Source organism: Phodopus roborovskii, unplaced genomic scaffold (assembly GCF_943737965.1).
Source record: "Phodopus roborovskii unplaced genomic scaffold, PHOROB, whole genome shotgun sequence".
In the NCBI taxonomy this organism is placed as follows: Eukaryota; Metazoa; Chordata; class Mammalia; order Rodentia; family Cricetidae; genus Phodopus; species Phodopus roborovskii.
The window spans coordinates 73563780-73583603 of NW_026126418.1; the positions used below are offsets into that span (position 1 = coordinate 73563780).

Sequence of the window (19824 nt, forward strand, 5' to 3'; positions counted from 1 at the left end):
AGACACAGTGGCACACCTGTTGTTGCAGCAGGAGGACCAGAAATGTAAGGTCATCCTCAGCAACATAGCAAGTTTGAGGCCAGCCTGGGTTACAGGATACCTTGTCTGAAAATAAATAAGTAAATAAAACAAAAACAAAGTAGGTCCAGTGCTGGGGTGGCCTCCAGCAGCCGGCCCTCAGGTCATACTGTAATCTGCTCAGGAAAGCCAACCCTACAGTGGGAGAAGCAGGGGTCACAGAAAGGCAGTAGCCTGCTGATGGGAAGGAGGGTCTTCTCTGGAATCACCGCTAGAATAGCGTGGGTGTGGTAGACATCAGAAGGTCACCGATGTGTCATTGTCGTCTGGTCTCCAGGGATGGTCCAGGCAGCTGCGACCTGAGGGATTGTTCTCTGAAGCTTGTAGGATTAATGCCCCTATACCCAAAGAGTCTCAGAGGGCATACTCCATGGAGGGCATTGGTAGGGTGGTGGCCTCAGATGCCTCCCCTAGACTGTTCCCCCATGCCTTGGCCTCAGGGTCCCCTGAGCGCCTGGGCCGGAGGCACTGAAGTGGGAGAGGAAGGAAGCTGGAGCAGAGGAGGCCAAGGCTGTCGCCTCCCAGCCCTGAGAGGGGCCTCGAGTAAACAGGAAGGCCTGGCGGCTCCACGATGGGGGTGTTCAGAGGGCTGGGGGCCAGGAGCCCTTCTGAATATGTGCAGACTGTGAACACCAGGTTGCTAGGGAAGTAGGCCCAGAGAGGTTGTTGGGCTTCCCCCAGGTCACACAGCGACAAAACTTACCTGCGCTTTCAGCATCTGTTACCCTCCCCTGGAGTCAAGTCTCACTTTCCCCTCTATAAACTCAGAACACATCATCCAGAGGTTCTGGGGAGTCCTTGCTCAGGGGAGCCCTCAACCTCCTGAATGGTTTTAATGAGTTTTTCATAAAACGTCTTCATAAGTATATAAATTGCTTAATTTGTCAGGAGTATTAAGAACATTAAGACTTTTTTTTCTGTAACAGTTCTCCCTATGTAGCCTATTCTGGTCTGGAACTCAAAATTCTCCTGAGTGTTGGGGTTACAGGTCCACTGATACTTCAGGTCTTGGGGCGCAGGTTGCCACAGGAAGGTCTGTGTAGCCCCTGCCGTGGGGGCTTTGTTCTCCTAATGCAGGGACTCTAACCCTGGGGCCAGCTGCATTTGGGGGAAGTTATTCTCTCTCTGGGAGACTCTGTCCTCAGGCTCATATGCCTCTACACACATATCCTGGGGTCTCACTCTGTCACTTAGGAGACCTGGCATTGTGCAAGCAGATGACAAAGCCCATCCTCTGATGTGTCAGGAATGTCTGCTGTCTCGAGCACCCACGTCAGGCAGCTCACAACCATCCATAACCCCAGCTCCAGGGGATCAATGCCCCTGGCCTCCTTGGGCACCACATGCATAAGCACATACTTACATGCAGACACATACCCCTACTTAACTAAGAATCATACACGTGGAGCTGGGTATGGTGGCTCATGTCTTTAATCCCAGCACCCAGGAAGCAGAGGCAGGTGGGTCTTTGAGTCGAGGCCAGCCTGGTCTACAGAGTGAGTTTCAAGACAGCCAGGACTACACAGAGAAACTAGTCTTGGAAAGAAAGAAAGAAAGAAGAAAGAAAGGATGGAAGAAAGAAAAACACAAAAGAAAGAAACAAGGTAGACCCCAGACTGATAGCTGGGAAACCAGCATTGGACTAACCTAGACCCCTGAACATGGGTCTCAATTAGAAGGCCTGGGCAGTCTAAGGGACCTCAGACATTAGAACCAGGATGTATCCCTGGTGCATGAAAGGTCTTAGGGAGCACATTCCCCATGGAGGGATACTCCCTTAACCTAGAGACAGAAGGGAGGTCCTAGGTCCTACCCCAAATGACTTGACAGATTTTGATGATCCCTCCTTTTCAGAAGGCCTCACCCTCCCTGTGGAGTGGGTGGGGAATGGGATTGGGGGGGGGCGTCGGGGAGGATGGGAGGGAGAGGGAACTGGGATTGATATGTAAACTAAAAAACAAGAAAAAGAAAGAAAGAAAAAGAAGAGAGAAGAAAGTGTAGCTCTTGACCTCAGCAAACTTCTGCTCTTGATTGGCGAAGAACAATATATCAGTGTCCTGAAAGCCCATTGTTCACTAGAGATAGGCATTTTATGTATACAGGAGTTTTACCCATGAATATATCTGAACCATGAACACCCCTGGTGCCCAAGGAGACCAGAAGAAAGGCATTGGATCCCTTGGAACTGAAGTTACAGATGGTTGTGAGCTGCCATGAAGGTGCTGGATACAGGTCTTCTGGATGAGCAGCCAGTGTTCTTAAAGGGTGAGCTATCAGGAGAGGATGGTCAGGGGTTGGAGAGACAGCTCAGCTATTGAGCTCTGGCTGCCCTTCCAGATGACACCTCAGCTCCCACATGGTGGCTCACACAAGATCATATGCAAAGGCCTGTCCAGTGAGCGAGTGGGAGGCCAAAAGAAGGGTAGAGGTGCTCATCATGCTTTCAGTTCTGAGAACCATGGTCGCCAGGGTGGGGCAAGGACAGAACTGGGCTCTGCTTTCACAGGCTGCCTGCACGGAGTAGAGAAAAAGAAAGAAGGAAGCAGAGCTCAGTGAAGAGATGACCTCAGGGTTCCCAGAGGGAACAGAGGGCTGGTTGACAACAGCGCGGTTCTGCCAGCCCTGGGTCAGGAGGGAGGCCTGCTAGGAGTGAGGAGGGACTGAGAGGAGGGCAGTTTATGAGACGGACTAGACCCCTGCTGATGGTACAGGAGTCAGAGGCGTCCCAGAGCCTGAGCTGGGGAAGCATGAGAAAAGCCCCCAGAGATGCTGACAAAGTGTAGGTCTATAGGATGAAGGTGGTTTGGGTTTGTTTTTTCAGATAAAGCCCCAAACAATCCAGGCTAACCTGATACTGTGCAGGAACTTGAACTGATCCCCCTGCCTCAGCCTGTGGAGTGCTAGGATTATAAGCATGCACTTCCTCAATTAGCACTCAGTCAACTGAGATCCAGTTTGCCTTTTAAAATGTGTGTGTGTGTGAGAGAGAGAGAGAGAGACAGACAGACAGACAGACAGACAGACAGAGACAGAGAGACAGAGAGGATGCCATGGCATTCATGTGAAGATCAGAGAACAGTTTGTAGTTTATTCCCTCCACCATGTGGGTCCTGAGGATCAAACTCAGGTCATCAGGCTTGGTTTCAAGTGACTTTACCTGCGCCCTATGCCTCCTAGTTCGGCTTTCTTTTCTTTTCTTTTTTAAAATGGTTTTGCTTTATGTGTATGATGTTTTTGCTTGTGAGTATATAGGTGCACCATGTGTATGCCTTTTCTGGAGAACAGGAAAGGGTGTCAGATCCCTCAATTTGGAGTTACAGGGCAGTGTGAGCCACTGAGAACTAAACCAGGGTCCTCGGCAAGAGTAGCAAGAACTTTTAATTGCTGAATTGCCTCTCCACCCCCAATTTAGCTTTTAGAGAAAATATGGAGACTAGGCTGACCTTGAACTCATGGAGGATCACCTGTTCCTCAAGTACTAGCTATGATCACATGTGCCACCATACCCAGCTGAGTGTCTCTACTTGGAGAAACTTTGACCTCACCCCTCAGACTTGGCAGAGCCCAGCCCATTGTTTATGGTTAGGGCCTGTTGATGGGCACTGAACTCCAGCAGCTTGTGGTCAGGATGGAAGGAGAATAGCTCAGGACACATGCTATTCCAGGACATTGTAGTCACAGGGGCACAGATAGGTTCTGGGCTAAAACATGATGTCATGCATGGGTCACCAAGGTCTGAGAAATCCTGATGTGGATGTAACCGTCAGTGAACAGAAAAGGGAAGGGTTGCAAGGGCCAAGCCTGGGGGATGAAGAGGAACCAGTAGGAGACAGATAAGGTGATCTGGAATGTAGGAAGGAAACTAGGACAGAAGGTTCTAGAAACAAGGGAACACCAACAGGCTGAAATTTGCATATGCTCTGCCTCTCTAGAAGGGTCAAGTTCTACACAGCCTCTGTCTCTCTCCAGCCCTGTTTCCTTGCACATCTGGGCCTTTTTGTTTCTTCCATGCTAAAATGAGGATGGGCGGTAAAGCAGGCGTTTGGCACTGGGCCTGGTAAGCTTGAGAGTGTCTTACACTTTGAATCTCTACAGGCTAGCTGGCTGCCCTACTGTGCAGCTGAAGGCACAGGGCTCCTGAAGTGGAAATGCTGGGCTCTCTGGCTGACACGGGGTAAAGTCAGGTACCCAGGCTCCTGACCTTGCACTTGCCTCCCTATTCCTGAGCGGATCTGACCCTGCTGTTAGGGATCAACAGCCCCTGGCTGGTGCTGGAGACTCACAGCCGCCTTGGGGTCCTTAGAGGCCGTCTGACATTCCTGTGGTGGCCAGGTGCCAAGGTAGACGTGCTTCATCCCTTCCTGCTGCTCAAGTCTCCTGGCCCTGCCAAGAGAAAGATGGAGCCTGCTGTGGGGACCATGCACAGGGCCTGGCTGGGGGCCATGTGTCGCCTGGAGGATGTACAGGAGGGACCTGAGAACATCTGCATTGGGATTAGGGCAGGAAACAGATGACAGGTTTGGGAGACACAGGTGAGGGCAGGGAACTCTCACCCTGTGCAGACGACTGCTTGGCGAGGAGAGGGAGCCATTGTCTGGGCATTATAGGATAGATCCTGGCTAGTTTATGACTCAGGTGAGAGACCACTGAGATGTGGGGTCAGCCTTCTGCAGACAAAGCCAAAGGATGTACTCTCCCTTGCCTGTCCTTCAGGAGCAGGGGAGCAGGAAGGTGAGTGTGTCCCCAGAGGGAAAGAACATACTGCAAGCAAACCACAGCTTGCTCAGATCTGTGCCTGGTTGCAACAGATCTATGACCACCAAGCTGCTGGAGACACAAGAGCCAGCCTAGGTGGTCTTATGTACTAGAAATCAGAAGCAAGACTTTTTCTCTGTGCTTCAGTTTTCTGATTCCCACAATCCTCAGCCCCGTCTTGGCTTCCAAGATACCTCAGGACTTTAATACATTTATCTTATAGATGAGCACTGTGGTGCACATCTACAGTCCCAGAGCTTCGGAGTCTGAGGCAGCCTTCTTGCTATCTTCTAGAAAAAGAAAAATATCTTAAGAAACAAAGTTCCACCGGGCAGTGGTGGTGCACACCTTAATCCCAGTACTTGGGAGGCAGAGACAGGCGGATTTCTGAGTTCAAGGCCAGCCTGATCTACAGAGTGAGTTCCAGGACAGCCAGGGCTACACAGAGAAACCCTGACTCAGGAAAAAAAAAATGCCTTTTGGATCTGTGAAGGTATAAAGCAGCAGAGGCCATCAAAGTCGCTGCCCTCGTGGAACTTTTAGCGATGTGCACTAGGCATTGAGTAGCACCCAGACTTTGAGTTGGCAGGGACTGCCTCTTTGCTCAAGTTTCCAGGCCTGGTGGCTCCACACCCTTCATTCCCTCAGGGTCTCTGGTCAGGGCCCCCTAAAGCCTACTGGTAGGGCTTTCTTTCCCTAGTTCTTGTCTTTTTACATTTTTAAAATTACATTTCATTTCTTTACTTATTGTGTTTATATATGTGTGTATATGGACACATGTATCATGGCACACATATGCAGGTCAGAAGACAGCTTTGGAGAGTCAGTTCCTTTCTTTCTTCATTTGGCCCCAGGGATCAAACTCAGGTTGTCAGGCTTAGTGGCAAGCACCTTTACTCCCTGAGCCATCTTGTAGGCCCCTCATTCTTTTCCTTTCCTTTTTGGTGTTTTGAGACAAGCTCTTACTTGTGTAGATCATTCTGGCCATCCTCCTGCTTCTGCCCATGAAGAGCTGGGATTATAGGTGAGCTCCATCAGCTGCCTCTCCACAGATCCTCCCTTATACCAACCAGCCTGGCATCTCCTGTTTCCTAGAGAAAGCATTGGGTCTTGTTTACGATCTGAATGGAGGTGGGTTGTACAGCACAGATGGCGTGGGAAGGGCCTTTAAAAGGATCCTTGAGAGCCAGGCATGGTGGCCACATCTTCATCCCGGCACTCAGGAGGTAGAGGCAAGTGGATCTTTATGAGTTTGAGGCCAGCCTGGTGTCTGAAGCTAGTTCCAAGACAGCCAGGCTACACAGTGAGACCACTAAAAATTAAAAAAAAAAAAAAAAAAAAAAAACAAAACCAAAACCAAAACAGGGCTAAGAAGGGGCCAAGCCTAAGCTAAGGCATTGAAATAGGAAGTGATTGGATCACCCTGGGACAGCAGAGTGTAGAGAGGTTAAGTAGCCTGGAGGGTCAGGCCAGCCATCTCCGAAGGGCCTGAGACACAAAGACCTTATTCTGGGGGCCCAGAGGTTCCCCTGGCTGTCATCTCACTCTGTGATTCTCTGTCTTTGTACCAGCTGTCCCCTCAGTCCACTCAGCTCAGATGGAGCAGTAGGCATGGAGGGAGGGCAGGCTAAGGACTGCTGGTCCTGAGGTTTCCCTCTCAGTGCTCCTTGGCAAACTGGCCTCCACCTGTGTAAAACAAAGCCTAAAGGAGCAGACCTCTTGTCACTGGTGACAATTTGGTACTGATAAGGTGAACGCCCAGGGTGGGCCCTAGGCTGGCTTCCCAAAACAGATTCTGTTAGGGCATAGAGAGAGAAGCTCACAGCACCCTGCCACCACCCCCATTCTGCCTCCTGGAGTCCTGGTATTTGTCTGCTATCTCTGCGGCTGAAGGGAAGAGGCCTGTCATCAGGAGGCCTGGTGAGCTAGGTCTCCCGGGCTTGCCTGGGTGAGAGCAAGCTGACCTTTCTCCAGCCTGCCTTTAGGAACCCTCCCTGCCTCGTGTCAGCCCCTGCAGAGACAAACTTCAGGCCTGGCCTGGTCACTGAGATGTGGCCCACTAAATAGCGCCTAGGGGCCAGCCCTGAAACCCCAGGCCAACATCTGCAGAGCCTGTGCTTCCCAGCCTTCTCCCTCCTCAAGTGACTCCCACTGGCCCCAGGGATAAAGTCCCTGTGTTCAGGCCTTCAGAGATGGGCTTCTTAACCGCTCTGCATCCTTACTATTATCCCAGGGTGATCCAAGTTCTCCCTGCTTCCGTGCCTTAGTCTATGCTTGGTCTTTCTTGGCCTCTTTTGCTTGCTGTGACTGGAAGCCTCCAGTCCCTGACGCCTCTCCAGGTAGTTCAGGCTTTCTTTGCTAAGTTTTCCTGGGCTTGACTGTAATTTCCACCTAAAAACATGGTAGGCACACATTTTGTGTTTACTATTTGCAAAATGAGCATGGGCCATTCTGGGATTGTCACCTTAGCTGAGGGAGCACAATCGGCAAGCAGTTCCTGCAGGACCTGGCCTGGGGTTAGTGCTGTAGCCATCATCTGGTCCTCAGAAGTCTCCCAAGAACCCCAGGGAAGAGGACACAGCTGTACCTGTGTTACAAATAGGTAACTGAGATTAAAGACTCAACCAGGTCCTAGCTGGAAATAAGCAAAACAGATCCAAAAACAGGGTCATCTGACTTCAGAAATGCCATAAAAGGCTGGGGCTGTGCCTCCTGAGACAGGTCTCACTATGTATAGCCCAGGCTTGTCCCCAGCTCACAGCCCTCCTGCCCTGGCCTCCGGGGGGCATGGATTACAGATGTGTGCCACCAAAATCAAATGTGTGCCACCAAAATCAAAAGGTGCCTTTGGGACCATGTGGGCTCTGAGGTCTCTGCAACCTTCTGACCTCTGGACCCAGCGAGCACAGTCTCAGCTGCTCTATGCTAACCTGGGAATGTTTCTTCCTCATGTTGGGTCTCAGTTTCCCTGTCTGTAACACAAGGGACACAGCCAAGAGCAATGCTCCTGGAAGTCTGTGTTGATGCTGGTAGGGATCAGCTGGGATTCCAGGCAGCATCCTTCCAGAAGGCTATCTCAGTAATCACTTGTTTCCTCATCTATAAGGAACCTGAGTTACTGGGCTTCATGCAGAGCTTGACCCCGTCAGGTTCAAGATGTGATCTCACCAGCAAGAGTAGTTGGAGGGTGGAGTGAATGGGGGGAGATTTGACGCCTGGGCCCTCCCATCGGCCTGCCTCCCCCATCCCAGGGCCCCCCACCCAGCGACAAAGCCTGTGGCACTTCCTCTACCCGCCTGGCAGGCCGCCTGGCCCAGCCCCTTCTCTAAGGAAGCGCATTTCCTGCCTCTCTGGGCCGGTCTGGATGAGCTGAGTTCCCTGCCTAGGACAGTCAGACCCCTACCTCCATCTGTGTCCCGTCCCCAGACCAAGACCGCTGCCGGCTGCTGTCCAAAAGAGCGCAGTGTATCTTTCCCACCATCCAGTCAGCTGGAGCCCCCTGCCCTGCTGTGAGTCTCGAGCTCACTTCTCCTGACTTCTCAGCCGCCACCTCAGAAGGCTGGAGCAGGGACGTGGTCGCTCCGGCCGCCTGCTCCCTTCGGGTCCCCGTGCGAACCCACGCCGGCCCCGGCGCCCACCCGCAGCCCTGCCTCTGGATACCGGATAAGGCCCAGCGCACAGACTCCCAGGTGGACAGCATGGACCGTGGCGTGTTCCCTCTGGCCATTATCCTGCTACTGGCCATCTACAGCTTCGTGCCCACAAGTAAGTGTCCAGCGCCCCTGGTTGGGGACATAGCCGAGACAAGGAGACAAGGCAGGCTCTGGGCGTTCCCGTTCTTCCTCTTGAGTCCTGAGCTCAGGGCTGGTGAAGACACCCCCAATGTGGTAGGTGGCAGGAACGGGATCGCCAACTATTTCAGCTTAGTGGGACTAAAAGATTTCACAGGTTTCCAGACTTGAGCAGTGAAACTCTGGGGCGAAGGGGGGTAATAAGCTATTTACTTTAGCCCTGGCACCTACTGTGTTCAGCTATCTAGAACGCCAGGAGCCAGACTGTATCGCTGGAGTGTGCCCTCCCTTCTCTCAGCCTTGAGCTTTCCATTTGAGGAAGTTTAGGAGGGGGCACAAGAGAAAGTTAGCCTCTAGGTCCAACTTTGACCTCCTCATTTCCTTGTGTGATCTTGAGGGATGACCCTGAGGCCTCAGCCAGGGGTGTTGTAGTAAAGGTTTGTAATGAGATCATTTGTCCAAAGAGTTACTAGCTTCAAGTCCTTCCACTTTTCCTGGACTTTGCCTCCTCCCCCCACTGAACCCCACTGAACCCACAAAGGGCACATGCTCTGTCCTGCCTCTATCCCCTTCTCAAGAAGAACACAGGCTCATTTAGGGGTTCTGTAGGTCTTCTCATCCAGGCTGACAATTAGGTCACCAGGAAGCAGGTGGCCCCAGTCCCACTTACGATGGGTCCCAGGGGGCCTGCCCCTCCGTCACCCCTAACTGTGGACACCTACAGATTCAGGGGCCTGACCAAGGGTTGGCATGGACCGCAAGGGGGCAGAGTATGGGGAGGAGATGGGGCCACCCCAGCATCTTAAAGTCTGTAATTGATGGGAAATCTCTTGCCACCACCTCGTTGGTCAACCAGAAATTGAGTCTCAGAGACACTGAGTGACTTAGCAGGGATTTGGCTCCAGGCTTGTGGCCCCCAGAACCCTTGCTCTGACCACATGTGACCCTGCAAGATGGCTGCCACAATTACCCCATTTCCCAGAAGAGAAAATGGAGGCTTTGATCCTCGAAGTCCACTTACTGTAACAGAGCCTGGCCCAAGTCTGGGCCAGGACTCCAGGCCCCCTTCCTCTGTGTTTGGGGAGACACGCATGACTTGTGGCATAGAAGGTGGGGTGTCAAAGTCTAGGTAACTTTCCAGATTTCAGGTAGGCTGCTGCTAAAAGTGGCATGAATACTCCCTCAGGGCTGATTTTAATCTACTGACCCTCAGTTCTTATTTGGAAATCAGAGTTCAGTAGCATGTAGCCATCACCTCTCCCCTACAGACCTGAGGCACAGACCTCAAGCCTGTGGAGCAGTGGTTCTCAACCTGTGGGTGTTGAACAACTGGGTGTCAAACGATCTTTTCATAGGGGTTGCATTTCAGATATCCTGTGTATCAGATATTTATGATTCATAGCAGTAGTAAGATCACAGTTATGAAGTAGCAGTGAAATTACTTTGTGGTTGGGGTCACCAAACATGAAGAACTGTATTAAAGTGATTAAAGTGTCAGCATTAGGGAGGCTGAGAACCACTGGACTGTAGAGGATGGTAAAGTGGGTAAAATAATTAGGAAGTAGGGAGCTCTGTGGTTATTTCCTGGGTGTGTACCTCAGTGGTAGAGCTCTTGACTGCCATATGTGAGGTTCCGAGTTAAAAAAAAAAAACTACATATATTTACATATGCATGTATATATATGCATATGTATAGATACACACACACACAACTTATTTTTATTTTATGCCTTGAGAAAAGGTCTCGCTGTGTAGTCCTGGGCATCACAGAGCTCAGGGCATCACAGAATGCCATCCAGCAGCAACCACAAAACCAGTGGATTCATTCACTACGACACATAGATGTATATAGAACACAGTTAGAACCCTAAACAGCAATCCATTTCTACTAAGTGTGCAGTTTGCACAGAGAAAATTCCAGAAGGATGGACACTCGGTGTGACTGCTCTTCAGTGTGGGATTTTCTCTCTGTCCTACATTTATTTATTTTATGTGTATGATTGTTTTACCTGCATGTACATCTGTGTACCCAGGGAGGTACAGACAGACAGTTGTGAGCCTCCAGACTGATGCCAGGAATTGAACCCAGCTACTCTGGAAGGGCTCTTAACCACCACTGAGCCATCTCTCTAGCCCTGGAATCCCTCTAAAGAACATACATGTGCAGATTCTTAAGGAGCAGCTTAACCAAAGAAAACAGATGAGTGACGGTGCTGAGAATACAGCTCTGTGGCAGAGCCACGCTTAGCAGGTGTGAGGCTCTGCAAAGAGGAGGGCAGAAGGAAAAGGAGGGCAGAGGAGAGAAGGGGAGCGGAGGGGAGGACAGCGAAAGGGGAGGCGTGGTGGACACACCTATAACACCAGCACTCAGGTAGCAAAGGCAGAATCAGAAATTGGAGCTCATACCAAGCTCAAGGACAGACTGAACTAGATGAGGACCTGTTTCAAGAGAACGGGGGGGGGGGTGAAGTGGGGGAGAAAAAGAGAGAGTGGGGGAAATCATTTTTAAAATCTTAGGTCTATGGGCTGACAAAACAGCTCAGTGGGTAAAGGCTTGCTGCCAATGCTGACTACCTGAGTTTGTTTGATCCCTAGACTCAATATGGTGGAGAAAGCCATATGTTATCCTCTTACATGCAATGGCGGACAGACACACACACACACACCCATACACCTTTCCTGATTAAGGCTGGAATATCACTCAGTGGCAGAGTACTTTTTCTAGAATATTCCAGATTCAATTCTCAGTACTGGGAAGAAAAAAGTGCCAGGATTATCATTACCAGCTATAAACCACCTTCTGGGCTTGGCAAGGTAATTTTCACCCTTCAGATGAACATGTGAGAGTCTTGTGGACATTTCTTAAGCACCATGTTATTTCCATGTCATCATTTAGACTCTATAACCGTCCATTTGCAGTTCTGGACTATTCTGTCCCACCCTGCACCATCATTTGGACAGCGAGTCCCTTGTTGACTATTTAAGCATTTCTCTTTTGTTCCAGTTTGGTGCGTGTACCTTTCCCTGCATTTTGACTTTTTCCATCTGGAAGCATTTGGCACTTGTGGCCTGAGCCTGGTGGCTGGGATTAGGCGCCTGAAGTTGCATGGTGATTCCTGACTGTAGGTGGTCATTTGTCTGAGGCTGGGGCATGACTGGGAGCTCCATGCTGCTGTCCACCTGGGTGTGGGTTTGGGACTCACTGCAGTAGGGGCTGGTGACACAGGGCAGAGACACAACTATGGCTCTGAAGCCACATTCCAGAACCTCCCAGAAGGAAAGGGGGATAGGGCTTCCTGGGACCTATAAGGGGCATGGGCACTAAGATTCTTCCCTCATTCCTGGGTTCAGTCTACTCTTACCACAACCACCTGTAATTCCAGCCCCAGGGAACCCTACTTTCTGGTATCCACAGTCACACGCACACATGCCTGTAGTGCACAGAAACTCATGCATGCACACATACATATAAATAATAAAATAAAATTTAAATGTTAAAAGACATAGAAGGACAGAGAACTTGTTCCATGTCACATGGGGGCTGCGGCTGTGGCCTGGGAGGACAGGGCTTCCAGGCAGATCTGATCGTCTCTCTTGTGCTCTTGGTATGTCAGCCCAGTGTACAGATGAGGATTCCCAAGCTCAGTCAGTGACAGGCCCTAATCTCCACCCAAGCTGTCTGCTCCTGACCCAGCCTCCTTGCCCGGCCCTTTGGTGGCTAGGTGTGGGGGGCTTAGAAAGCTGGGTACATAGCTTTGGGCTCCACTTTTGCCTCCAGATCAGGCTTTGGGGCAGCAGTCTGGCAAATTGAGGGGGCCCTCATCCCAGAGTAAGTTGCATTTAATACCACTGATGCACAAATGGGACAACAAGGATGTCAGCTGACTTTTCTTGGGCACTTGCTGCTTTCCGGCATGTACTGCTGTAGGCGTGTGGCTCATGCCCTCAGTTTGAGTTTCTGTCACCTCTTTGTTACAGATGAGAAGACTGGGGTCTAGGAGATAAGAGAAATTGCCAAGTAACACAGACTAGAGTGTATAGCTTGGAACACTCATTTCTATGAGCCATCTCAGGGAAGGGACAAATACCTTCCTGTGGCTTGCTCCTTTCATTTCAGGGACTTGGCCCCTTGTGCTGGCCCTGCAATGGCCTTCCATTTTAGATATGACCCTAGGACCCTGCCTCTGCTGTCAGTGTCCTGTTTGCTTGCCTTTATCCCAGAAAGAACCTCAGAACTTCTCTCAGATCCCAGAGGGAAACTGAGTCCCGGAACAGTAGGAGAGAGGCAGCAAGTTAAAACTTACTGCACAAACGTGTGTTCTGGCCCACCCCAGCCCAGATGAATGACAAGGACATGGTGAACCAGGCTGTCCATGTGCTGTCCTCTGGGAGTACAGACACAGCTGCAGCCAGGTGTGGTGCTCTTGGGAGACTGAGGCAAGAGAAGCTGGAATTCAAGATAAGCTCCAGATATGAAGTGAGTTTTCGGTCAACATAAGCTGTAGGAAACCCCATCTCAAAAAACACCAGCCCAGCACTGGAGAGATGGCTCAAGGGCTAAGAGCACTCAGCATATACGTTGGGTTCCCAGAACTCACGTCACATAGTTTGCAAGTACCTCTAACTCCAGCTCTAGGCAATCCAGTGCCCTCTTCTATCTTTTGCAGGCTCCTTTATACACACACACACACACACACACACACACACACACACACACACACACACACACACACACACACTGAATGAATCTTAAAAAGAGAAAACTGCCAGGCAGTGGTGGCACATGCTTTAGTCCCAGCACTTGAGAGGCAGAGAGACTCTGAGTTCAAGGCCAGCCTGGTCTACAGAGTTCCAGGATAGCTTCCAAAGCTATAGAGAATCCCTGTCTTGGAAAAAAGAAAAAGAAAGAAAGAAAGAGAATTAAAAAACAAGGTTGGAGAAATGGCTTAGCAGTTAAAAACACTTGTTCTTGAAGAGGACCCAGGTTCTATTCCCAGCGCCCACATAGTGCCTCACGGCTGGCTGTAACTCCAGTTCTAGAGCATCTGACTCCTTCTTCTAACCTCTAGGAACACCAGGCACAGATGTGACACACACACACACACACACACACACACACACACACACACACACACCATTCATATAGATAAAAATAGACACATCTTGGGTCTGGAAAGAAGTCTCAGCAGTTGAGAGCACTGGCTGTTCTGGAGAACCTGGGTTCAATTCCCAGCACCCACATGGCCATTTATAATTGCCTGTAACTCCACCACCTCCAGGGATCCAACATCCTTACACAGACATATATGCAGGCAAAATACCAGTGCACATAAAATAAAAATAAATCAATCGTTTAAAAAAGAAAGAATATTTTAAAAAATACATCTTAAAAAGACAACAACCCAGGCCAGGTATGATGACACATACTTCTAAACATATCACTCAGGAGGCAGAGACCGCAGGGGGAATCTCTGTGAGACTGAGGCCAGCCTAAGTTACAGAGTGAGACCTCTTAAAATGTAAAAAACAAGGCTCAAGAGATTGCTCAGCTAGTAAAATGCTTGCTATACAAGCATTGAGGGCCTGAGTCAATGCTCAGAACTCATACAACAACAACAACAACAACAACAACAATAATAATAAAAACCAGATTTGCTTCTAGGAATGTGCAATTGGGTGCTAATGAGGACAGGAGGATCCCCAGGGTCCGCTGGCCAGTCAGCTGAGCCTGCTCAGAGAGCTCCATCCAGTCATTGCCTCAGAAAATAAGGAGAGTGGCTGCTGAGGAACAACTCGGTTTAACTTCTTTCTGGCTTCACACACACATGCACAAGCATACACATGTCCACATATACACCCTCTCACATTTACACCCATACATAAATAGAAACAAAACAGCCCAAACCTGTCAAAATAGACAGAGAAATGCAACAAAGTACAGACACGAGCACCTGGGACTCTGGGACATCAGGTCCTGATGAACCTAGAAAAGGAGATGATACCTTCCTTCCTTCCTTTCTTCCTTCCTTCCTTCCTGTCTGTCTATCTGTCTGTCTTTCTGTCTTTCTTTCTGTTTGTTTTTCAAGACAGGGTTTCTCTGTGTAGCCTTGGTTGGTCTGGAACTTTGTAGACCAGGCTGACCTTGAACTCACAGAGATCGGCCTGTCTCTGCCTCCCAAGTGCTAGGAGGCACCAGGCTAGGAGGTACCTGTTTCAAGAAGAGACTAACAATGGTGGTTAGCCTCATGGCTAATAAATTGGCCACATGGTCAATAAAAGATGGGCATCAGTGGCTAGACAGATGGTTCAGCCGTTCCCAGCACCTGCTGTTCTTGTAGAGGACCAAGATTTGGCTCCCTGTACCCACACGGTAGCTTACAGATATCCATTACTCCAGTTCCAGGGAATCTGATATCCTTTTCTGGCCTCTGTGAGCACTGAATGCGTATGGTGCACATACATGCAGGTATACATCTATGCATATAAAACTAAAATAAATCTTAAAGGGTGGCTGTTGGTTTGAGGAAGGGCAAAGGCACGAAGCAAGGTGTGTTTGGAGGAACTGTTTGCCTCAGTGACTGGGGGGACACAGTTGCCACAGCAGTTCCAGAACAATCTCCATTCATCAGCAGGTAGCTTAGCCCAGTGCATGTGACAGCCTGGGAATGCACACCAACTCTCTGAGGATGGCATAGGATTTTCAGCACCCCATTGTAGAGATCATAATGGGCTGCAGTGTGTGAATTTGACCTTGTGGGTGTTAGGAAACTATGGAAAAGACGTGGTGACCTGGCTGGGCAATGGGACAGCTATGAGACTGTCATTCAACTCCAAAATGAATAGAGGGTGGCTGGGTGGGTGATGAGGTAACTGAAGAAGACTTTTTATCAGAAAGCACCATCCTCCCTGTCACAGAAATTCACAGCACCGTGGGTACCAAGCCGTCTCACACAGACACACAAAGTACATGTGGGTGCTAGAACTTCAAAGCCTGGTCCTGTGGCTGAGTACCTGGGTCTCCTAGAGAAATTCTGCAGCCTCCCCAACTAGCTGTAAAATGGGTGTAAGAACCACCCACCTCTAAGGTCTGCTTTAAGGACCCAAGGAATTTACTCACACAAAGCCCCAGACAGTGATCATGATAGAAGCTTCTGTGATGGGTATTGTACCTGAAAACAAGGAAACCGAGGCCCAGCCTCGTCCTCTACAAGCTCCGGATGAGGCTCATAGAGGTGAGCAGGCCATTTGGCTCCAGAGCGACTTTATGTGATAGCCTCCCAAGAGTTACTTGGTTGGGATGGAATAGGGGCTGGCTGTGTGAGGCCCTGTGCTTGTAGGTGAGGGAGGAGGGAGGTGCAAGGATGCTCCAAGCTCTTGCTCAGGAGGTCAGGGTCACCCAGTTCTCCAAGACTGACTTCTGGGTCCCCAGCGGCGCCTTCTCCAACAGTTCCCCGGAGGCCCCGGCATTTCCCTTGGTGCCAGGGGATTGTTTTTAGCTGGTCTGGGCCCGCCTTGGGCTGCTGGAGACAGGCTCAGGCGTCACACTCCCGCCTGTCTCCCCATTCTCGTCTGTGGGGTGGGGGCAATTAGTATTCGAAAAGGCCCCAAAATAAATGGGCCTCTTATCTGATCTCCCAGCCTGGCCTGTTATCTGATCATTACATAATAGCCAGGCCTGTGGCCTCTCCTGCTGGCGCTGGCTGACGGCATGGAGGAGGCGGCCCCAGGCAGCCCGGCAATGCCAGAGGAACTGGGGTTCCTGGAAGTCTGGGGAGGGAGGCAGGGAAAGTCCAGAGATCTGTAGGTCAGATCCTGGGTCATGTGGGGAGAGGAGTGGGAGACCCAGAGGTCAGGCATATGTATGTGTGACCTTGACATGAGCATCAGGTCCCTCAGGATGCGGTCTCTCCCATCTAGGTAGACACAGACAGTCTATGCTTAAGAGTGGGCAGGAGTGGGAGTGAATCCCAAGGAAAATTGACAACCGGAGAGGGCACCGAGCCTTGAGTCTACCGGTGCTTTCCTACTTCACCCCAGCCCTTAAACAGTCACGTGTCTACAGCAAACACAGACAAGAAAACTACAGAAAGACCCACCATACGCCCTGCCCCACAACATGCTCCCAGAAACCTTCGGGGCTGCGTGCTTTCCTCCCTTACTGACATTGCATAGACTGGGAAACTAAAGCCCCGGGTGCTGAAATCAATCCCCAAAGCCACAGCTAATCCGAATTAGATGTTGGGCCTGGATCCCAGGAACTTGCTTTGAACAAAAATACCATATTCCAAACACACCAATGTCCCTAACATACTGGAGACGGGACTAAGGTGATAGCTGATAGAGGGTCTGAGCTCTTGTGACAATTCTCTTCCCAAGATGGAGATGAGGAACAGTGTTGACAGGGTGTGCGGCAGCCATCTTACCTCCTCCTCTGACCTCGTGGCTTTGGGCTCAGCAAGCTAGCTACAAAGGTGGGGGAGAAGGCTGGTCAGGCCCCAGGCGCCTGGGGTTCAGGAAGAACCAGCTGCCCCCATCCTCAGCACTGGCGTCAGCTGGACATGAAGCCTGGCCCTCCTCACCCATGTTTGATCTCCAAGAAAACAGGAAGTGAGCACGACAAGATGGAGACATAAACTTCCAAACAGTCTCCCCTTCTCTGTCCCTCCTCCACGGCCCCCCTTCCCATCAGCACATTCCTTACGACGAGGTGTAGGGGCCTCATTTCCTCTTCCTCCTCTGCTGGGTCAGGGTGAAATTCCATGGCTCTCCCTTGGGACCCGGGTTTCCGGGCCGCCCTGCAGCAGGCTGTGATGCCTGCTCCATCACTGCCTTCCAACCTGGGCTGCTCCCCGTGAGGCAGGAAATTCCTTCTGCAGAAACAGCCTCTTAGGGACTGACACCTTGAGGCCAGAAGAGGGGAATCTGGCTCCCTATCACAACCCCTACCTTCCTTTGGATTGAACTTTTAATACTTGGGGTCCACCATAGGTCCTGCCGCTTGGGGTCATCTGACACAGCAAATAAAAATAGTGGAGAGCTGGGCATGATGGTGCACACCTTAAATCCCAGCACTGGGGGAAGCAGAGGCAGGTGGATCTCTATGAGTTCGAAGCTAGCCAGGTCTACATAGTAAGTTCTAGGCCAACCAGGACTAAACAGTGAGACCTGTCACAAAAACCCCTAAAACATAAAACAAATATATATTACCTTCCCTGTTAAATTTGAATTTCAGGTAAACAATGAACATTTTGTAGTATAAATATACAATTATATATTAAAATTATACCTTGAAAAATGAGTTATGTTTATCTGAAATTCAGACTTAATTAGTGCCCTGACTTTTATCTTCCAACATTATACCTGAGTAACACCATGACTCTGGGAGAGACTTTCTCTGCCTGAGCCTCAGTTTCTCCATGTATGAAATATCTACCATGTAAGATAGCTATGAAGATGCCATGACAGCTTGAGCTCTGCTCGTACCAAGTATGTAGGAAATGTTCAAAAAGTGAATATGACAGCCGGATGGTGATGGCACATGCCTTTAATACCAGCATTCGGTAGGCAGAGGCAGAGGCAAGTGGATTTCTGTCAGTTCTAGGCCAGCTTGGTCTACTAAGCAAGTTTCAGGACAGCCAGGGCTGTTATACAGAGAAACCCTGTCTTGGAAAACAAACAAACAAACAAACAAACAAAAAAAAAACCAACCAAACAGAAAGTGAATGTGATTGTATCCAGGTATGGTGGTACTTACCTATAATCACAGTGTTTGGGAATGGAGGCAGGAAGATCAGGAGGTCAAGGCCATCCCTGGTTATATGACAAATATAAAGCCAGACTGGGCTACATCAAACTCTATCTCCAAATATTAATGATAACTTTTTAAAAGAATAAGAACACTCTTGGTACTTTTTCCTGCTGGTGCTGGGAATTGAACCTAGGGCCTTGCAGATGCTAGGCAAACATTCTGCCACTGACCTACATTCCTGGTCCCATCACCTTCTTTCCTGACCCATTTTCCCACTGTATTTTACCTGCAGGTCTTGCAGAAAGAATCCATTGTGATCTACAGCCTGTGGACCCCACAAGGAGTGAGGTGACATATACCACTAGCCAGGTCTCTGAGGGCTGCATAGCTCAGGTTGCCAACGCTACATATGAAGTTCATGTTCTCTTCCTGGATTTTTCCAAGGTGAGTACCGCTGGCAGGTTCAGTGGGAACCCACAGGAAGCAGAGGCATTGAGGTGAAGGATGCCTTCCCTTGGCTGTTGCCGGGGCAGTGGCTGGGACTTCACTGGGGCCTTACTCATGAGACTTATAGGACATCTCCTGGGAAGGCCCAGAGGGAGGGATGAAAGCATGACAAGACCCAGCTTCACCCCAGGGTGAAGCAGCTTAGCCAGTGAGGTGCTTGCTACCAAGTGTGATGGCCTGAGTTCAATTCTCTGAACCTACATAATAGAAGAAATGACTCCCTTGACTTCTACACACACACACACACACACACACACACACACACACACACACATTAATACATTAATAATTTTAAAGAAAGAACTCAGGTAGAAAAGAGCTAGGTAAGCGATTCTGTGTGAAGCGGGGGAGCTTATGACCAAACACCTCTGGTGAACAGGCTCTAGTAGCTTTTCAGAGGACTTGATGCCACTCTAACCTGGACTTGGGAGAAAGAGTTGAGTTCCAGACTCCCTCACATCAAACTTCTGCAACCCCACCAAGCATCCTCTGAGATCCCAAACCAACAGAGCCGGCCTCAAGTCTGATCTCCAACAGAACTTTCTCAAGGTCAGCCCCTAGCTTGTCCAGATGTGTGGCCCAGGTGCCAGGCTATAGCCTACTGTCTGCTAGGAACTAGCATTTTTGTTTGTTTGTTTTGTTGTTTTTTTACATTAGGGTTCATATAGTTCAGGCTATCCTACAGTTGAGGATGACTCTGAACTGATCTTCCTGTCTCTATCTCCAAAGTGCTGGGATTATAGGCACATGTCACCACATCTGATTATATGGTGCTAGGCTTCAGACTCAGGGCTTCATGCTTGCTTGGCAAATACTTTACATCTCTAGCCCTGGAAATAAATAGATAAAAAGACAGACAGACAGACAGACAGATAGTGTGTGTGAAGTGTATGGGTATATGTGTATGTGTGTGGTGTGTGTGTGGTGTATGTGTATGTAGTATAT

General features: G+C 49.9%; 1 protein-coding gene across 1 annotated transcript in view; it reads left to right on the forward strand.

Moving 5' to 3' along the window:
- The first annotated feature begins 8146 nt into the window (after window positions 1-8146).
- Window positions 8147-19824, forward strand: part of Eng (endoglin) — a 33458-nt gene continuing 21780 nt past the window's right edge. Inside the window, exons 1-2 of the mRNA XM_051185212.1 lie at window positions 8147-8598; window positions 18665-18816. Of these exons, the coding sequence (XP_051041169.1) occupies window positions 8532-8598; window positions 18665-18816 (219 nt within the window). The 5' untranslated portion in view covers window positions 8147-8531. The remainder of the gene's footprint in view (window positions 8599-18664; window positions 18817-19824) is intronic.